Source organism: Rhincodon typus, chromosome 1 (assembly GCF_021869965.1).
Source record: "Rhincodon typus isolate 14 chromosome 1, sRhiTyp1.1, whole genome shotgun sequence".
Classification (NCBI taxonomy): Eukaryota; Metazoa; Chordata; class Chondrichthyes; order Orectolobiformes; family Rhincodontidae; genus Rhincodon; species Rhincodon typus.
Window position 1 is genome coordinate 111,518,404 of NC_063332.1, and position 19,491 is coordinate 111,537,894.

General features: G+C 40.0%; 1 protein-coding gene across 1 annotated transcript in view; it reads right to left on the bottom strand.

Annotated features, from left to right (window-relative positions):
• Positions 1-5,232: 5,232 nt before the first annotated feature.
• Positions 5,233-19,491, bottom strand: part of LOC125487959 (interleukin-8-like) — a 24,180-nt gene continuing 9,921 nt past the window's right edge. Inside the window, exons 2-4 of the mRNA XM_048620699.1 lie at positions 15,782-15,914; positions 6,947-7,030; positions 5,233-5,433 (exon numbers count right to left, since the gene is read on the bottom strand). Of these exons, the coding sequence (XP_048476656.1) occupies positions 5,388-5,433; positions 6,947-7,030; positions 15,782-15,914 (263 nt within the window). The 3' untranslated portion in view covers positions 5,233-5,387. The remainder of the gene's footprint in view (positions 5,434-6,946; positions 7,031-15,781; positions 15,915-19,491) is intronic.

The window sequence follows — 19,491 nt, forward strand, 5'->3', positions numbered from 1 at the left end:
TTACAGTAATCAAATAGCACAAACTCACAGTCCTTCCCTCTTAAACTATACACCCAATCCTGTGGCTCACCTAATCAATGATGGGCATTCCTATAGACAGCCCTGATTCCCATAGTCTTATGGCATTTGTAATCTCCCAGGCCTTGGGATCTTTCTCTGCATCCTATTCATTGACATTCCAAAAGTTTACTGGCTACACTCCTTCGGATCTGTCTCAGGCTTCTTATCTCTAAGGATGGTGTGAATTCTATTATTCATTGTACTACATGCACTTTATTTTATCAAATTCAACCATTCCTCTAATATTTCCTACTGTCCTAATTATATATGTAAAAATGCAAAAGATAATCAGTTTTAACTAATTGCTGTAAGGTTAATTTCTACTGTAAAGTTAGTTATAAAATGTAAAGTTGTACAGCTATTTCTACTCTTAGCACGTTGTAATTAATGGGTTGTGAACAATCTAACTCAGGGCGTAAGATAAAGTGTTTAAATGCTTTTCCCTTAATGCTTGCATTATGCTTTGGTTATATGTTGAAAGCTGCTTCTATGATTAAGGAATTTTTAACTAGAGTCTATTTAATATTGCAGGTAGTTTCAAAGAAGCAACTATTTACTACAAAGTAACTTTAGTTGTTGTTTTTTGCAGCTGCCTAGGGAGTTAAAGAGAGTTAATCTAGCTGGCTCATGGGCTGGGACTCACACTTGGTATTATTCATTTATTGGGACAATCATCCTTTCGTTAATGAGGCTGGAATGGCTGTTCTTAGGCATTCTCTTATCAAAACTGTCTCCAATGGCTGGTGATAGAGCTCTTTTGCTGATCTTGGAGTAGTCTTGTTTAAAGGACCATTGTGTTTCATTCAACGTTAGACCAGGCTGTCCCATTTTGTTCTAAACCTTGTCGGCCATTTTGTGTCTTTCACACATGGGCCGTTTCCGTGTAAAGCGGGTACGGGTCACCCCTACACTTTTCTGAACTCCATTGATTGCAGACCTCAACCACTCCTCATACGACAAAGCCCTTCACCCCTGGGATCAATCTTGTAAACCACCTCTGGACATGCTCCAATGCCAGCATGTCCTTCCTTAGATGTGGAGCCCAAAACTGCTCATGACATTCCAGTCTCAGCAGTATATCTCTGCTCTTGTACTCTATCCTTCTTGAAATGAATGCGAATGTTGCATTTGCCTTCCTAACTGCCAACTGAACCTGCATCTTAATCTTAAGAGAACCCTGAACTATAACTCCCAAGACCCTTTCTGCTTCAGATTTCCCAGTTTAGATAATAGTCCATTCTTTCTACCAAAGTGCATATCTTCACACTTTTCCACATTGCATTCCATCTCCCACTTCTTTGCTCCCTCTCATAGCCTGACCAAGTCTTTCTGCAGCCTCCCCATTTCCTCAACAGTACCTGTCCCTCCACCTGTCTTTGTGTCATCTGCAAATGTAGCAACAATGCCCTTAGTTCCTTCATCCAGACTGTTCACATTATAACGTGGATAGTTGTGGTCCCAACACTGACTGCCATCTGAAAAAGACCCCTTTATCCCCACTCTCTGCCAGTCAGCCAATCATCTATCCATGCCTGTACCTTGCCCTAACACCAAGATTTCCTATCTTATTTAGCAGCTTCCTGTGCGGCACCTTGTCAAAAGCCTTTGGGAAATTCAAATAGATTGCATTCACTGACTCTCCTTTGTCTAACTTGCTCATTACCTCCAAAGAATTCTAACAGATTTGTCAGGTATAACCTCCCCTTAAAGAAGCCATGCTTACTCAGCCCTATTTTACTTCAAAGTGCTCTGCAATCACATCATTGAATCTCTACAGTGTGGGAGTGGGTTGTTCGGTCCACCAAGTCCACACTGACCCTCGCAAACACCCCACCCCCACCTCACCCAACCCCACCCACCAATCCCTGTAACCCACTGTTTCCCTAGCCCACACATCCCTGGGCATTATGGGCAATTTCTTATAAAGTCATAGAATCCCTACAGTGAAAACAGGCCATTCAGCTCATTGAGTCCACACCGATACTCTGAAGAGCATCTGACCCAGAACCACACCCCCTACCCTATTTCTGTGACCCTGCATTTCTCTTGGCTAATCCACCTAGCCTGCACACCTTTGGACCGTGGGAGGAAACAGCTTCCCCAGCACCACCTCCTTAGTGATGGCCACTTACCTCTTCTCTGACTCTCTCGAAGTTCTGGTATTCTACTGGTGTCTTTCACTGTGAATACTGATGCAAAGTGCCTATTTACTTCCTCTTGCCATTTCTTTGTTCCCCATTGCTACTTCTCCAGGCGTTCTTTCCAATGGTTCTATGTCCACTCTTGCCTCGTGTTCTAACTGACAACAGCCCACTCGGGTTTGACTAGTGTTGGGGGAAATACACTGATATTCTTTGCAACCTAATCGTTTTGTTGAATATTCCTGTGTGTATTTGCCATGCAGACAGCTGGCACGCTCTGTTTGACTGAAATTGATGCCTCACTGAGTTGTGAGATAGCCATCACTGGATTGGGTGTGCACTCGATGCTTGAAAGACTTGTTGAATCATGGTTCAATGGAACCTAGGACAAGATTCATGCTAAATTGAATTAATGTTAGAAGATGATTCCAGTGCAGTTACAATAACTCAGAAGCAACATAGTTTGTTCCCAAGCTCACTTTATTTGTATCAGTGCCTTATTATCTAAAGATCAGTTTGTTTTCATAACAAGGTTAAGTAGAGTATTTCAATTTACTTCTCTGTATTTAAGTGACAGCACAGGAAATAAAAAGTAGCCAACGAGTCTTTAAGTAATAAGCTTTATTATCTAATCAATAGAGGAATGGTAGGGAAATGCACCATCCTGCTCCATGTGGGAACTCTGGAACATTTCCTGAGCCCTGGAAAACGACATATATTCAGGTAAAGTTGTCAACTGCAGCAGCTTGAGCTCCAAATTCTGTATCTGAAGCAGCATCTGATGCCATTGTGGTACATCAAATGGGTGACAATTTGCTTTACGTGGCTTTTTGACATAGCATCTCCTGACAGTTTGTCTTAATCAAAGCAGCAAATCATTTGCAAAACTAGGAATTTATCAATTCAGTGTATGGCAATAAAGCTGATTTATTGTGGAGAGATGATTCTGAAACTCTATCCTATCTAGAGTGACTCAAACTTGATGAACGCATTGCTGTGGATGCTGAAGGCAATGATGTTGACAGGATGTAAAATGTTGTGATTGAATTAATTCTATATGCATATTTTTAATCAAAATCAATTAAATACATGAAAAGATTGAATTTGAATTATAGCTTTTTCTGCTCTGTATTTCAAAAAAGGACCACCCACATCAACAAGGGTGGTTTGCACTTTCCACTGTTATAAGTTGACCTTTTGTTTTGGAAGGCATTTTCAAGGCTTCAACTGTCTAATTATGCACAGGATCTGTGAATGTGATCACAATGTCATTTGGTTCGATTACAACATTTTTCTCTGTTGACAGAGTGAAAGAAAAGGGCCTGCTCCAGAAATGGCAAAGCTCTGTGCAATTATATATGGTAGTCTAATGTGTTCATGAGTGCAGAATAAATATATACCTAGGAGGAAAAGAAAGAGGATCAAATTCTGAAGTTGTTTGCATTGTAAAATTAAAGATCAATGTAAATATTAAATAAGAATGTCACTCCACTTATTTAAGAGTGAAAGAGGAAAACCGCGGAATTACAGAGCAGTTGGCCTAGCATCTGTGTTGGGGAAATTGCTGGCATCTATAACCAAGCGCAGGGCAACTGAACACATTAAAAACTTCCAGTTAACTGGGGAGAGCCAGCATGGATTTGACACGTGTAGGTCATGTCTGACAAACCTCATTGAATTTTTTTTGAAAAGATGTGAGGTTATCTATTTTGGACCAAAAAAATCGACCAGTACTTTCTAAATGGTAGAAAGTTAAATACAGTAGTTGTCTAAAGAGACTTGAGGATTCAGGTACATAGATCTTTAAAATGCTGCAAACAGGTGCAGAAAATAATCAAGAAAGCCAATGAAATGCTGACTGTTATATGTAGGGGACTGGAGCACAGGGTGACAAGTTATGCTGCAATAATTTAAAACTCTGGTTAGACCCTACTTGGAGTATTGCGAACAGATCTGGGCTCAATGCCTTAGGAAGGATACATTGGCCTTGGAGGGAATACAACGTAAGTTTATAAGAATGATACCTGGACTTTAGGGGTTAAGATGACGAGAGATTACATGAATTTCTCTAGAATTTAGAAGTTGAAGGGATGATCTGATCAAAGTCTTCAAGATAATGATCAAAGGAAAAGATAGCTAGATAAAGACTACTATTTCCACGCATTAGCAATTCTAGAACTAGGAGGCAGAGTCTAAAAATTAGGGCCAGACATTTCTGGACAGATGTTAGGAAGCACTTCTACACACAAAAGATAGTAGAGATTTGGAACTCTCTTCCACAAGTGGCAGTGAATGCAGGATCGGTTATTAATTTTAAATTTGAGATACATAAATTATTGTTATGCAAAGGTATTAAGGGATAGCGGCCAAAGGCAGATTTTTGGAATCAGGCCACAGATAAGGTATGATCTTATTGAATGTTGGAACAGGCTCAAGGACCTGAATGGCCTATTCTTGTTCCTGTGTTCAAGTGCTAACAATACCAAAGGCAATGAGAAATCTATAAAAGAATATAACAGAGTTCAAAATAGACTAATGTAAAATCACAGAGTAATTACAAATCACACATCTACCTGGAGTTCTAATAAGTCACTGGGTTCTCATGTCATGTATATTGAAGAAAGAAGTCCTGATGTAGAAGCACAAGCCATGACCCATCTTCTAATGCAGAAATTGGCTAGCCTATAATCTAATGACACAATGTAACTGGCAGTCGCGCAATCTTTTAGAATCTTCTCCAATGTCAAAACACATCATATTTAATGGAACATAGCCAGAAATTAATCTAATCAAATATTCTACCATTCTCAGTTTTAGAAAACCAGTATGAAACTTGTAAAGTTGCTATCAGTGTATACGTGTGACTATAATGAAGATTTGGATGTTTGTGGAAAATAGAAAAAAAGAACAAATTAACATTTTATTTATGCTGTAATTTATTGGCTCAAAAATATTTTGACACCTTTTAAACCTTGTATTCAGAAGTTGTAAGTAGCAACAAATACTGTTAGCGATTTGCTCAAATGGGTTATATTAGGTCTCTGAATGATATGATTCTGGTAGGGTGCAAGCAATTGAAATGGTAACACAAACTCTCATGGCACAGACTGTTACAGTAAGTGTTAAACAGCAAAAGCTTGGGTCCTAGTGAATAGTCGAATCCCCAGTTGTAGGGGCCTTCGTTTATCAGGTTGATGACTCCTCTGTAATAAATTCTTTAGTATGTTTTGCTCTAGGAAATACAAAAATGATATTAATTGAAGTAGATCGGGTCATTTATTATATGAATAAGCAGTACCATTTGGAGAAATACAGAAAAACTAGAAATTATTTTTCTCAAATGTTGAACGCGCTTGTTTATATTCCTAAAGAGATAAGACTGCTGTGAATGAGGTCCATGTGGACTATTGTGAGACTTTTTGAAAAAGTTATTTACAAAAGTCTTTTCAAATTAAAGTCCATGCACATAAGACAACAAGCAGTGCAATAGCATAGTTACAAAGATTGGTGACAGACAGGTATGGGGTTTGTGTTCACTCATTTTGCTTAAATAGGAAAAGTGCTCCAAATGTTGTACTTCTGAACAATGTTGGATCCAATTTTTGTAAAGTAATACATTCTGGGTGGAAAGAGGGTGTGAATAATGGATAGATCCTGAAGATGTGAATGAAGTCAAACCAGTGACATCAAACACATAACGATTTAGAATTGTCTGAGGCTAGATTATTCTGTTCAAAATGTTTTTCGTGTTTTTAGAATTTATAAATCAGGGAATAGACCATAAAATAAATTATGGAAGCTGTGATTAGGCTATGGTTTGACGTAATGTGTGCAGTATTGGTCATTCCTTATGTCTCTGGCGTTTTCTATAACAATATAGACTGGTATAGGGATGATGCCGAGGATGGGAAACTAGGAAAACTTAAATAGTTTGGGCTATTTCCACTGGAATGGAGAATATTAGAGTTAAATGGAGATTTTTACAATTGAGGTTTGGTAAAGGAGGCACAGATTATTACCTCTGATACTTGATACTGACTTCTGAACTAATGTAAAAATTGTCATTTAGGGACATTAGAAAAATGTTTCTGCTCAAAAGCTTGTTGAAGCATTGAATGCTCTGCCAGAAGGAGACCATGGCATATTTTAAGGGAAAGCTGAATATACATTTGAAGCAGAGAAAAGTACAAGACTAGGAAAAGAACCTGGGCGAGTAGATTCATTTTGGGTTGCTCTGGCAAAACCGGCATGGATGTAATGGACTGAATTTTAGTGTTACAAAAAAACAGGCGTGTTTGGATAACATTGGAAACTGAACACCTTTGTTGCACAGGTTTGTAATCTTGCCGCTTTTGCTACCTCTCCCAAGTGTAAATACAGGCTCAGCAGCTTCGTTGAGGCTAAATGCTTTCAAACCTGTTGCCTGGATCCAGTTGCCTGCTGGAAGAGTCTCTTCAACGAGACACTCAGCATCCGTCTCCTCACCAAGCCCTGAGATCTTTGATTTTCACTCTTGTCAAGACCTCAAATTTTTCCTGCCTTTTGTATTCATGAATAAGATACCCTTTATAGTGATTTGCTATGTGTATTTTGAGCTCGGAAGTGTAATCAATGTTAAATTACTCATACACACTCTTGCTTGTCTATGCCTCTCTAACTATGGCTCATGTTATAGTCTAGTGATATCACAATCTGTTGAATTATTCATATGCACCCGTCAATAAGTGGTAATATTAATAACTTACCTTTCATTGAGGTTGAAAATAGCTCTCTGGAGCCATTGCGTGTTGGGGTTGACACAGACTTTTCTCCCACCCTTCAGGGTAATTCTGTAGTAGAAGTAGAATTTGTTCTCTCAGAAAGATCAGAAATAATACATAAAAGCACCAACAGGTGAATTCAGTATTCTAATATAAATGGTCTTGGTGCAATTGGAGCAGACAAACAAGAAGCAAGAACAGGGGCCTGCTCCTCCATTCAGTAAGGTAATAACTAATCTATTTTTAACCTCAAATCCATATTGATGCCTATTCCTGATAACCTTTCACCCCAATTATTTACCAAGAATCTATCCATCACTGCCTTAAATATTCAAGGACCTTTGCTTCCACCACTTTTTCAGAAAGAGTATTTCCAAGACTCATGACACTCAGAAAAAATGAATGTCTGAGATAACAAGATGTAGAGCTGGATGAACACAGCAGGCCAAGCAACATCAGAGGAGCAGGAAGGCTGATGTTTCGGGCCTAGACCCTTCTTCAGAAATGGGGGAGGGGAAGGGGGTTCTGAAATAAATAGGGAGGGGGGGAGGTGGATAGAAGATGGATAGAGGAGAAGATAGGTGGAGAGGAGACAGACAAGTAAAGGTGAGTATAGGTGGGGAGTTAGGAAGGAGATAGGTCAGTCCAGGGAGGACGGACAGGTCAAGGGGGCGGGATGAGGTTAGTAGGTAGGAGATGGGGGTGGGGCTTGAGGTGGGAGGAAGGACAGGTTAGGGAGGCGGGGACGAGCTGGGCTGGTTTTGGGATGCGGTCGGGGGAGGGGAGATTTTGAAGCTTGTGAAATCCACATTGATACCATTGGGCTGCAGGGTTCCCAAGCGGAATATGAGTTGCTGTTCCTGCAACCTTTGGGTGGCATTGTTGTGACCTCTCGTCTGTTTTAGAGGGGTGATTCTGTACACCACAGTGTATACTACTTTCAAAGTGAACCTTCTTGGCTTTTCCTGGTTCCAGAATAATGACAGAAGGTCTTATTGATAGAAATCTTGTTGCGCTGTGGTAGTGCCCCTACCCCTGGACCAGGAGGTGCAGTTCAAGTCCCACCTGCTCCAGAGGTATGTAATAATATCTGAACAGGTTAATTAGAAAAATAGGTTAAATTTTTTTTAAAAAGTCTTCCGGGGCTTGAAACTTTTAAAACTGCAACCCCTGGTTCTCAACTCTTAAGAGGAAACATTCTGTCTACATCCCGCTTGTCAAGATTCCTCAACAGCTTGTGTCTATAAATCAAACCACCTCTTGCTCTTCTCAACTCCAGAATATATAAGCCTAGCCTGTTCAAAATTTCCTCATTAGACTAATATCTGTATTGGGCAGTTTGTCTTATGAACCTTCTCTTAATAGCTTCCAGCTTACCTGTATCCTTCCTTAAGAGCAAGGTGAACCAACAGTGTACACAGTACTCCAGATGTGGTCTCATCAAGACCTTGCATAACTAAACCTTCCCACATTTGTGACCCTTCTTCAGAACTGAAGAAGTTCAGTTCTGAAGAAAGGTCACTGGATCTGAAACCTTGCTTCCTCTCCACAGATGCTGCCAGACCTGCTGAGATTTTCCAGCAGTTTCTATTTTTGTTTCTGATCTACAGCATCTCCAGATATTTTCAGATTTTTTTTCTCCCTACTTTTGTATTGAATTTCACTTTCAAAAGACAATAAAAGGTAGGAGCAGAAGACATTCAACCCATCGAGTCCACTCTGCCAATCAATGAGATCATAGCAAATCCGAAAATCCTGTACTCCACTTTCCTGCCGTATCCCCATCCCCCTTGATTCTCTAGTGGTTAAAACTCTGTCGATCTCAACCTTGAATATAGTAAACAAGCCAGCCTCAACAGCCCACTTCAGTAAAGAATTCCACAGCTTCATTGCCCTCTGAAAGAAAAAAATCCTCCTCGTTTATGTCTTACTGGACGACCCCTTGCTCTGAAATTATGCCCTCTGGACCAAGACTCTCCCACAAGAGTAAATAATGTGTCAGCATCGATCTTGTCAAGCCCCTGAAGATTTTTTCTAATTTAACCTATTTTTCTAATCAGCCTGTTCAAATGTTATCTAACGCCTCTGGAGCATGAGGACCTGACCTCCAGGTCCAGGGGCAGGGACACAAGATCTTCTCTCATTCTTCTGGATCCAGGAAAAGCCCAGAAGGTTCACTTTGAAAGTGGTTTATACTTGGAAGGGGTCATAGAGATGACACACGTTATTAAATTATATGACAGATTATAACTCGGCTCAGACAAACCAAAAAGCTACAAACAATTATTTACAAAGTTATGTAGGCTAGTAAAGAGACATGGCACCATCACATCTAGGCATGAAGTTAAGTTGTTAACTACAGGAGAGGTACTGAAACCATAAAACCTGAAGTATCCAATTGACAAAAAATGGCAAACAATGAGCATCATTGAATAAGAAATAACAATGAACATCACATGAGTATCATTTTAGATGCCAGGCTCAAACAACATTGAGATGGCATGGTCGCTCAGTGGTTAGCACTGCTGCCTCATAGTGCTAGCGATCCGTGTTCGATTCTACCCTCAGGTATCTGTCTGTGTGAAGTTTGCACATTCTCCCCGTGTCTGCGTGGGTTTCCTCTGGGTGCTCTGATTTCCTCCCACAGTCCAAAGATGTGCAGGTTGGATGGATTGGCCATGCTAAATTGCCCATATTGTCCAGGGATGTGCAGGCTAGGTGGGTTAGCCATGTGAGAGGCATGGTTACAGGGATAGTGTTGGGGCTGGGTCTGGGTCTGGGTGGGATGCTGTTTGGATGGTCAGTGTGGACTTGATGGGCTGAATGGTCTGCTTCCACATTACAGGGGATCTATGATTCCATAACATTCATGTCCAAAACAGGTAGAAATATGAACTGAACTAAAGATGGAGAAATGAAACATCCTTTCCATTGATAAACCTTGAACAGAAACAATTCTTTTAAGATTTAAAGGAAAATATTATCACAAATAAATTGACTAGATACAAGCTGACAACTACAACAAAGTAATTTCACCAAATAATTAAGGAATGATGTTAAATAATACAGCATCACATGAAAGTGGGGAGGAACTTATACAAAATGTTACTGCATACACTTACAAACCATTCGGTGATCAGAACAACATATGAGAAAGATCCATTTATCGAAGATTTTACAAGTTGCTTAAACCCTAAAAAAACACTTCTCAGAAGAAACCCAATGTGCCCAATGGGAGAAGATACCCTATTCTCACTGGGGCTATAAGGTAAACTTTAGTTTAAATATTGATTGATATTCTATTCTACAATTTTCCTAGATATCATTTTCAATTATTCAAGAATATCAAACTAGATTCTACTAGATTTGATATTGTAACTTTTTTGATTGTTTTGCTTGGTGTGGCATTTTATCCACTGAAAGTGTATTGCTTGCTAATTTTTGTTAATAAGACATCTCAGTTAGTTTTTCGGTTACAACTGACTCAAGTCTTATTCTCTCATATACTCCTTCAGTGGGGAGATATGCATTTTAAATAGGGGAATACCAGACCTGTAAAATATCTGGGATGTTTGTAGCAGTGTAGAATGAAGTAGGTTGTCGGGAGGAACATAATATTCATGGGTAGTTTCTTCCCCTGTGGATAATTTTGTTCATCCTCCAGACCTAAAATGAAGCATTTGCAGGATTGACTGGCTCGAAGTCAATGAACAAAGGTATCAGGCAAATATTTCAAAACTAAATTAGCTCTCAATAAGAGTGAAAAGCAATAAATCGCTTCATTTTCATCAAATTTATTTATAAAAATTATGAACAGTCAAAGGCACAGAACCAATTCCTGTGGCACACCTAACATCTTGCCAACCTGGAAAAGACTCATTTTTCTGTCTCCTCGATTCCTGTCAGCTTGCCAGTCTTCTCTTTGTACTAGTGTGCTTCCCCCTACAACATGAGTTCTTATTTTCTGCAATATCTTTATCAAATGCTTTCTGGAAATTTAAGGAGAGTACATCTATTGGTTTTCCTTTATCAATAGCACATATTACTTACTAAAATAATTTCAATTGATTGTTTAAACATGATTTACCCTTCACAAAACTATGTTCACTCTGTCTGATTATTGAACTTCTCTAAGTGTCCCGTTATAACTTTTCTATGAATAGATGCTTTTATTTCTCTGTGACAGATGTTAAGCTAACCGGCCTGCAGTTTCCTGTATTTTGAATAATGGAGTTATCTTCAAATGTGAATTAAGGGTATTTTGGAAAATTGAAACCAATTCATCAACTTCCTTCACTAGTCACTTCCTTTTAAGATCATAGGATGAAGTTCATTTGGGCCAATGCACTTGATAGCCCACAGCTCTAACAATTTACTCAGTACCATTTCAATAGTGATTGCAATTTTCACGAGTTCTTCCCTCCTGTTTCCTGATTTATTGCTGCTTCTGGGATGTCCTTGTATCCTGCCTAGTGAAGGCTGATGTAACATACCTGTTCAATTCATCTGCCATCTCTTTATTTTCCATCTATAATTCTCCAGGCTCATTTTCTGTAGGGTCCATTCTTATTTTGTTACGTCTTTTCCGAATATTTATATAAACACTTATTTTCTGTTTATACATTTTTGGTTAGCTTTTCCCTCATTCTCTAATTTTCCCCTCCTTTTGTAACCATTCTTCATTTTATCAAAAATATTCTGTCCAATCTCTTTCTGCCTGTAATTGCACAATTACATGCTTTTTCTTCAATTCTGATGGTATCTCTAACCTTTCTAATTAACCAGCAATGGTGGGTCTGCCTGTTTAGAATTTTCCTTACACATTAAATGTCTACCACAATATCTCCACCTTTTCACCTAATTTGCAAATTCACTTTAGTCAACTCTGCTATCATACCCTTGTAATGCTCTTATTTACTTTAAAAATATAGTCTTGGATCCACTCCCATCTCCCTCATACTGACTGTAAAATTGAATTATACAATCGTTACTACTATTTAAGTTGCCTTCACTATGGGATCATTAATCAATCCTGTGTCGTTGCGCAGTACCAGGTTTAGTACAGCCTGGTCTCTGGTTAGCTCCAGAATATGCTGTTTTCAGGATAGATTCTTAGAACATTCTTTTGATTCTTCATCCAAGCTACCCTTGCTCATCTGACATTTTCAGTCTATATGGAGGTTAACATCTTGAATCATTACTGCAGTGTTTTTCTGACAAGCTCCCATTATTTCTTCCTTTATGCTCTACCCTACAGTGTGTTTTCAGTTAGGTGCTGTCTACATAATTGGCATAAATGACCTTGTCTTTATCCATTTCTCATCTCAACTATTTCCATATCCTAGTTTCCTGAATTTAGGTTAACACTGTGTCAATGGCATAATTAACTAACAGACCCATCCCTCCACCTTTTCATAGCTTTCTGTAATTCTTAAACATTCTGTGCTCGCTGATTCAGATCCCAATCCATGTCACACTACAATCATGTTTCTGAAATGTTCACCACAATATGCTTATTTATTTCTATTTCCATTCTTAGTTCATTTGTTTTATTTGGAATAAAACACGCACTTGTTCATAAATTTTAGGCCAGTTCTTACTTTCCATGCCTAATTGCCCTGGAGGTGAGATGATGTACTGCAGTCTTTGGGGTGTAGCTAGAGCCATGGTGCTTCTGGGGTGGGTATTCCAGGATTTTGACGCAGTGACAGTGAGGCCAATAAAACCAACATTTCACTTGTTTTCCTAATTATTTCTATAGCTGCATTCTCACTTTGTGTTTAATGCATGTAGGCAGCATTTTGAAATTCTTTAATGTGATATTAACGACATTTGTTGGTCCGCTGCTTCAGAAGTTGGTAATGAGCAACTGCCTTGGACTTATGCAGTCCATCTGATGGAAATAAAGGCATAGTACTAATTGGAAGGGAATTGCATCTTTTTTTGACACGGCAGCAGTGAAGGAATGACAATATCAGAATGGTATATGATTTGGAAGGAAACTCTCAAAGGATGTTGTTCCCAATGCCTCTGGTGCCCTTGTCCTTTTAGATGGCGGAGGTTGAGAGTTTGGAAGGTGCTTTCGAAGGAAACTAGATAAGTTGCTGCCGTGCTGCCATTGTGTGCAGGTGATGAAGGAAGGAAATCTTTTAAAATGTGGTGAATGTGATACCAATCAAGTGGGCTGCTTTGTTCTGGACTGTGCTGAGCTTCTTGCGTGTTGTTGGAGCTGGATTTATTCAAGCAGGTGGAGTGTAATCTAGAAGTCTCCTGAAGTGCCTTATCTATGACGTACAGGGTTTGAAGAACCAAGAGGGGAGTTATTTGCCCAAGAATTCCCAACTTCCAACCTGCTCTTGCTGCCATACTGTCAATTTGAATGATTCAAGTTATGTTTCTGTTCAATGGTAACTCCTATGAAAATCTAGCCAATTGTCTAGCATGTACATACATTTATTCAGCTTGAAATAGGTAAATGATTAGTTATTGCTGCACATTTTGTTTTATTGTCAACTGCTCAAGGTTCCTTTTCTGGGAAACCAAACTAGCTGAATGATATCTTAGATGAGGGCGATGGTATTACCTGAAAATGAACCCATGGAGAACCTCAGGGACAGCAGCTGCTAGTTACTTAAAGCTAACAATCTTAGCATAAAACTCAATAAAGGCTTTTCATTCAACTTTGCTTGATTAGGAGTACACTGAAATTTAAGTTCATGAGTCTGCGGAAGCACAATAGAAGTCACTTCAGTGAAAAACACCATTTGTTCCATCTCCTGCTATGGAATAAGAATAGCTGAACTGAATAACCATTGCGAACAGCTTGTTAACACAAACAGCTTGAGATGTCATAAGGAAAAATGTGAGATAATATTGATTGAAGCCAGAATACATGTGTGAAGACTTAAGAAGCAAATAGATAAATGAGAATAAATGTGAGATTTTCAACCCGAGGTTTAGAAAAAGCTTGGCATTTTATGGGAAACTTTGAAATCGATCAAATGTCTGCCTCTGAAAAACAATATAAGTAAGAGACTTTGGGAGAGTTATGTGTAGCTGGTGACAGTAAAGAACTCTCAATGAAGATTTTAGTCAAACAAGCCAGAATGGTTAGATAAGTTGAAAAGATTTGGGCATCAAGAAATGGAAGAACAAACAGTTCACACATCAGTCATCCTGGACTGTACTTTAAGTGCTACTTGCACATTGAGCTATCAGGCTGGAGTATCTCTGATCCGTAGATGTCTGCACATATACTGTCCTCCAGGTTGTTTCCTTTATCTCCAAGTAAGACTCTATTCCTTTATGAATTTTAACACTCCTTGTTTACTTCTGCCCATAGGTTCTCAAATACAGCTCACTACTGTACTGTCTAGGACCCCTCTCTTCACATGCTCATTCTAGACTGGTGTCTTGTCACTTACAGTTGTTGGAAGAGTGTGATCAGTTGCACCATTATGATTTTCATGGATGTCATTATTCCACAAATTGAAACAGTTGGTTTCGGGGAAACCAAGCAGAAGCTTGGGGACTGCTTTGCGGAACGCCTACGCTAGGTTTGCACCAAACAACTGCACCTCCCAATCGCAAACCATTTCAACTCCCCCTCCCACTCCTCAGATGACATGTCCATCCTGGGTCTCCTGCAGTGCCACAACGATGCCACCCAAAGGTTGCAGAAACAGCATCTCATATTTCGCTTGGGAACACTGCAGCCCAATGGTATCAATGTGGGCTTCACAAGCTTCAAAATCTCCCCTCCCTGACCGCATCCCAAAACCAGCCCAGCTCATCCCCGCCTCCCTAACCTGTCCTCCCACCTATCCACTCCTCCCACCTCAAGCCCCACCCCCATCTCCTACCTACTAGCCTCATCCCGTCTCCTTGACCTGTCTGTCCTCCCTGGACCGACCTATCCCTTCCCTAACTCCCCACCTACACTCTCACCTTTACTGGCTCCAACTCTGCCTCCTTGACCTGTCTGTCTCCTCTCCCATCTATCTTCTCCTTTATCCATCTTATATCCGCCTCCCCCTTTCTCCCTATTTATTTCAGAATCCCCTTCCCCTCCCCCATTTCTGAAGAAGTGTCTAGACCCGAAATATCAGCTTTCCTGCTCCTCTGATGCTGCTTGGCCTGCTGTGTTCATCCAGCTCTACACCTTGTTGTCTCAGATTCTCCAGCGTCGGCAGTTCCTACTATCTTTGAAACGGTTGTATGGTTTTGCTCTATATATCCAGGCTCAAATTCTGATTAACCTTACAGCCTATCATGTTGATTGATTAGGTTGTGATACTCACAATTTTTCAAAGATTGAAGTGAGTACACTGTCAGGGTATTAATGGCGTGGGTTTTAGTGATGGTAATGCTGTTGAATGTTCAAGGGAGATGATTAGACATTGTCTTGTTGGAGATGGCCTGTGCTGCCATATTTGCATCCTCTTACATCATTGACATTACTGGGGTATATGAAGGATAGAAGCTGTCATGAAAGCAATGTCTAATGGCTTGTACCCAACATTTATGAGTCTTTGTGAAGTTTGCAGCCGTTCTGAAAGATCTCTGGCCCATCTGCAGGAGTTTACTGGAACAGTGAAGGCATTATGTTCCAGTCAGCAACTGCTTCAAGTGCCGAAAGTAAACATGATTCAGATTTGACCATTGAAATCTGGAAAATATGGTCCTGTTTTCTGGTTTGACTGGGTGTAAATTAATTCAAAATTAATTCAACGGTTTTATCTTTAGAAGTTTTATTTTGTTTCGATTTGAGCAGTTTAATGTTGCAACAATTAAGGAAACACAGTTTGCTTTGGGACTTACACAATTTCCACTTTCCTGCAGAACGACCCCTGGTTAAAGATACTGACATCTTGCCATATTTTTGGACAAATGAATTTAGAGGTAGCTTTCGCACATTTGCATCTTGATTTTGTTATCATTCCCATACAGAGATCTGTAATAAGCAAAAAGAATTGGATGAAAAGACACAAGAACAAGAGAAACTCAAAGTGTCCAAATAAAAATGATAAAATATGAGTTACATTGACAAAGAAAATGCAGATAGAACATACAGCACAGAACCTAGCCATTTAGCCCAATGATTCAATGCTAGTGTTTTTGGTCCACGCCAGGTTCCTTCTACCTCTATTTTGTTCCATTTATCTACTTTTTCCTTGAATATATCTATGCTAATTATCTCAACTATTCCTAGTGATAGTGAGTTCCACATTTTAACCACTCTAAGAGTAAATAATAATTAGTTTAATTAGTCAATGAATAATATAAATCTTTAAGAAGATCTGACTGAATGCTGTACTGCATTCAATTAACAATTTGTATATTTATGGCATTAGTTTTGGTCACTTTCTGAAATTGATATACTTCAGCTACTTATAGCTTGATGTAGTCAATATTTATATGTTATATTAGTACCAGTCATCCTGTGCCTTTGCTGTAGTAAATTAGAATTTTTGACCAAAAAGCAATGCTAAAGTCATTGATTGGAAATTGGTCCCGGTTTCACAGAATGAAGATCTCACCTCAAGGTTGAATTATACAGAAAGTGGTTTAAGAGCTTGTAAGCACTGTATGAGAGTCTACAAGAGCAGGTCTGAGGTGAGAAATTCTAACTCTTCAAAGCCTGTCCATCTTCTACAATGTACAGTCAGGAGTATGATACTGTCCACTTGCCTGGATGGCTACAGCTCCAACAACACTCAAAGCTCGATGCTATCCATGACAAATTAGCCATTTGATAGCCACCATATCCACAAACATTCAGTCACTCCACCACCGTCACTCAGTAGCAGTAGTGTGCATCATCGACAAGATAAAGTCATAGAGAAGTACAGCACAGAAACAGATCCTATTGTCCAACTCGTCCATGCTAACCAAATATCCTAAGTAAATCTAGTCCCATTTGGCTCATAGCTCTCTAAACCATTCCTATTCATATACCCATCCAAATGCATTTTAAATGTTGTAATCGATCCAGCCTTCACCACTTCCTAAGTTGCACTTTAGATCCCTTTTAAATCTTTCCCCTCTCACCTTAAACCTGTGCCTTCTAGTTTTGGACTCCCTCACCCCGGAGAAAAGACATCTATTTACCCTATCCATGCCCCTCATGATGATTTTTTAAACCTCTATAACGTCACTCCTCAGCCTCCGACGCTCCAGGGAAAATAGCCCCAATCTATTCAGCCTCTCCCCATAGATCAAACCCTCCAACCCTGGTGACATCTTTGTAAATCTTTTCTGAACTCTTTCAAGTTTCACAACATCCTTACTATAGCAGGGAAACCAGAATTGCACATAGTATTCCAATAGTGGCCTAACTAATGTCCTCTAAGCCGGCACCCTGACCTCCCAACTGCTATACTCAGTGCACTGACCAACAAAGGCAAGCATACCAAACACCTTCTTCATTATCCTATCTACCTGCGACTCCACTTTCAAGGAACTTTGAACCTGTAGTCCAAGTCCTCTTTGTTCAGCAACCCTCCCCAGGACCTTACTGTTAAATGTATAAGTCCTACACTTGTCTGCCTTTCCAAAATACAACACCTCACATTTATCTAAATTAAACTCCATCTGCCACTCCTCAGCCCATTGGCCCATCTGATCAAGATCTTATTGTACTCTCAGGTAACCTTCTTCGCTGTCCACTACGCCTCCCATTTTGGTGTCAACTGCAAACTTAGTAACCATATCTCCTGTGTTCACATCTATATCATTTATATAAATGACAAAAAGTAGTGGACTCAGCACCGATCCTTGTGGCACACCACTGTCTTGGGCTCCAGTCTGAAAAGTGACCTTCCACCAGCAACCTCCAACTTCTACTTTCAAGCCAGTTCTGTTTCCAAATGGCTAGTTCTATCTCTATTCCATGTGATATAACCTTGCTAACTAGTCCATCGTGAGGAACCTTGTCGAACACCCTACTGAAGTCCATATAGATCACGTCCACCACTCTGCCCTCATCAATCCTCTTTGTTACTTCTTCAAAAACCTCAATCAAGTTAGTGAGACACAATTTCCCATGCACGACGTCATGTTGACTATCCCTAATCAGTCCTTGCCTTTTCAAATACATGTAAATTCTGTCCCTCAGGATTCCCTCCAACAACTTGTCCACCACCGATGTCAGGCTCACCGGTCTATAGTTCCCTGGCTTTTCCTTACCACCTTATTTATATAGCGGACCCATGTTAGCCAACCTCCAGTCTTTCGGCACCTCACCTGTGGCTATCGATGATACAAATATCTCAGCATGGGGCCCAGCAATTACTTCTTTACCTTCCCATAGAGTTCTACGGTAAATCTGATCAGTTCCTGATTTATAAACCATTATGCATTTTAAGATTTCCAGCACCACCTCCTCTGTAATATGGATACTTTTCAAGATGTTGCTATTTATTTCCCTGCATTCTCTATCTTCCATACCCTTCTCCAAAGTAAACACTGATGCAAAATACTCGTTTAGACTCCCCCCATCTACTGCAGTTCCACTTATAGATGGCCTTGCTATTCTTTAAGGGGGCCTATTCTCTCCCTAGTTACCCTTTTGTCCTAATTGTATTTGTAGAATCCCTTTGGATTCTCTTTAACCCAATTTGCTACAGCTATCCCATGCCCCATTTTTGCCCTCCTGATTTCCCTCTTAAGTACACTCCTACTGCTTTTATACTCTTCTAGGGATTCACTCGATGTCTGCTGTCTGTACCCGACGTATGTTTCCTTCTTATTCTTACCCAAAACCTCAATTTTGCTAGTCATTCAGCATTCCCTGCACATAGCAGCCTTGCCCTTCACACTAACAGCAACATAATGTCTTTAGACTCATTTTTGAAGGCCTCCTACTTTCCAACCATCCCTTTACCTGTGAATAGCCCAATCAACTTTTGAAAGTTCTTGCTTAATGCTGTCAAAAGTGACCTTCCTCCAAATTAGAACTTTAACTTTTAGATCCAGTCTGTCCTTGTCAATCACTATTTTAAAACTAATAGTATTATGGTCACTTGCCCCAAAGTGCTCCTTCACTGACAGGTCAGTCACCTGGCCTGCCCTTTTTCCCAAGAGTAGGTCAAGTTTTGAACTTTCTCTGATAGGTACTTCCACATACTGAATCTGCACTGCAGAAATTCACCAAGGCTCCTTTAATACCTTCCCAAATATGACCACTTCCATCAAGAAGGCTAAGGGCAGCAAACACATGGGAACACCACTACCTGAAAGGTCCACTCCAAGTCACACACCATCCCGACTTGGAAATACGTTGTCATTCCTTCACTGTCACTGGGTCAAAATCCTGGAACTGCCTCCCTCTCAACCTCTTGGGTCTACTTGAATTGCTGCTGTCCATTTCGTGTAGAAAGGCAACCCCCTACCAGAGGCTGGATTTACCAGGATGTTGCCTGGTATGGAGGGAAGGTCTTATGAGGAAAGGCTGAGGGACTTGAGGCTGTTTTTGTTAGAGAGAAGAAGGTTAAGAGGTGACTTAATAGAGACATACAAGATGATCAGAG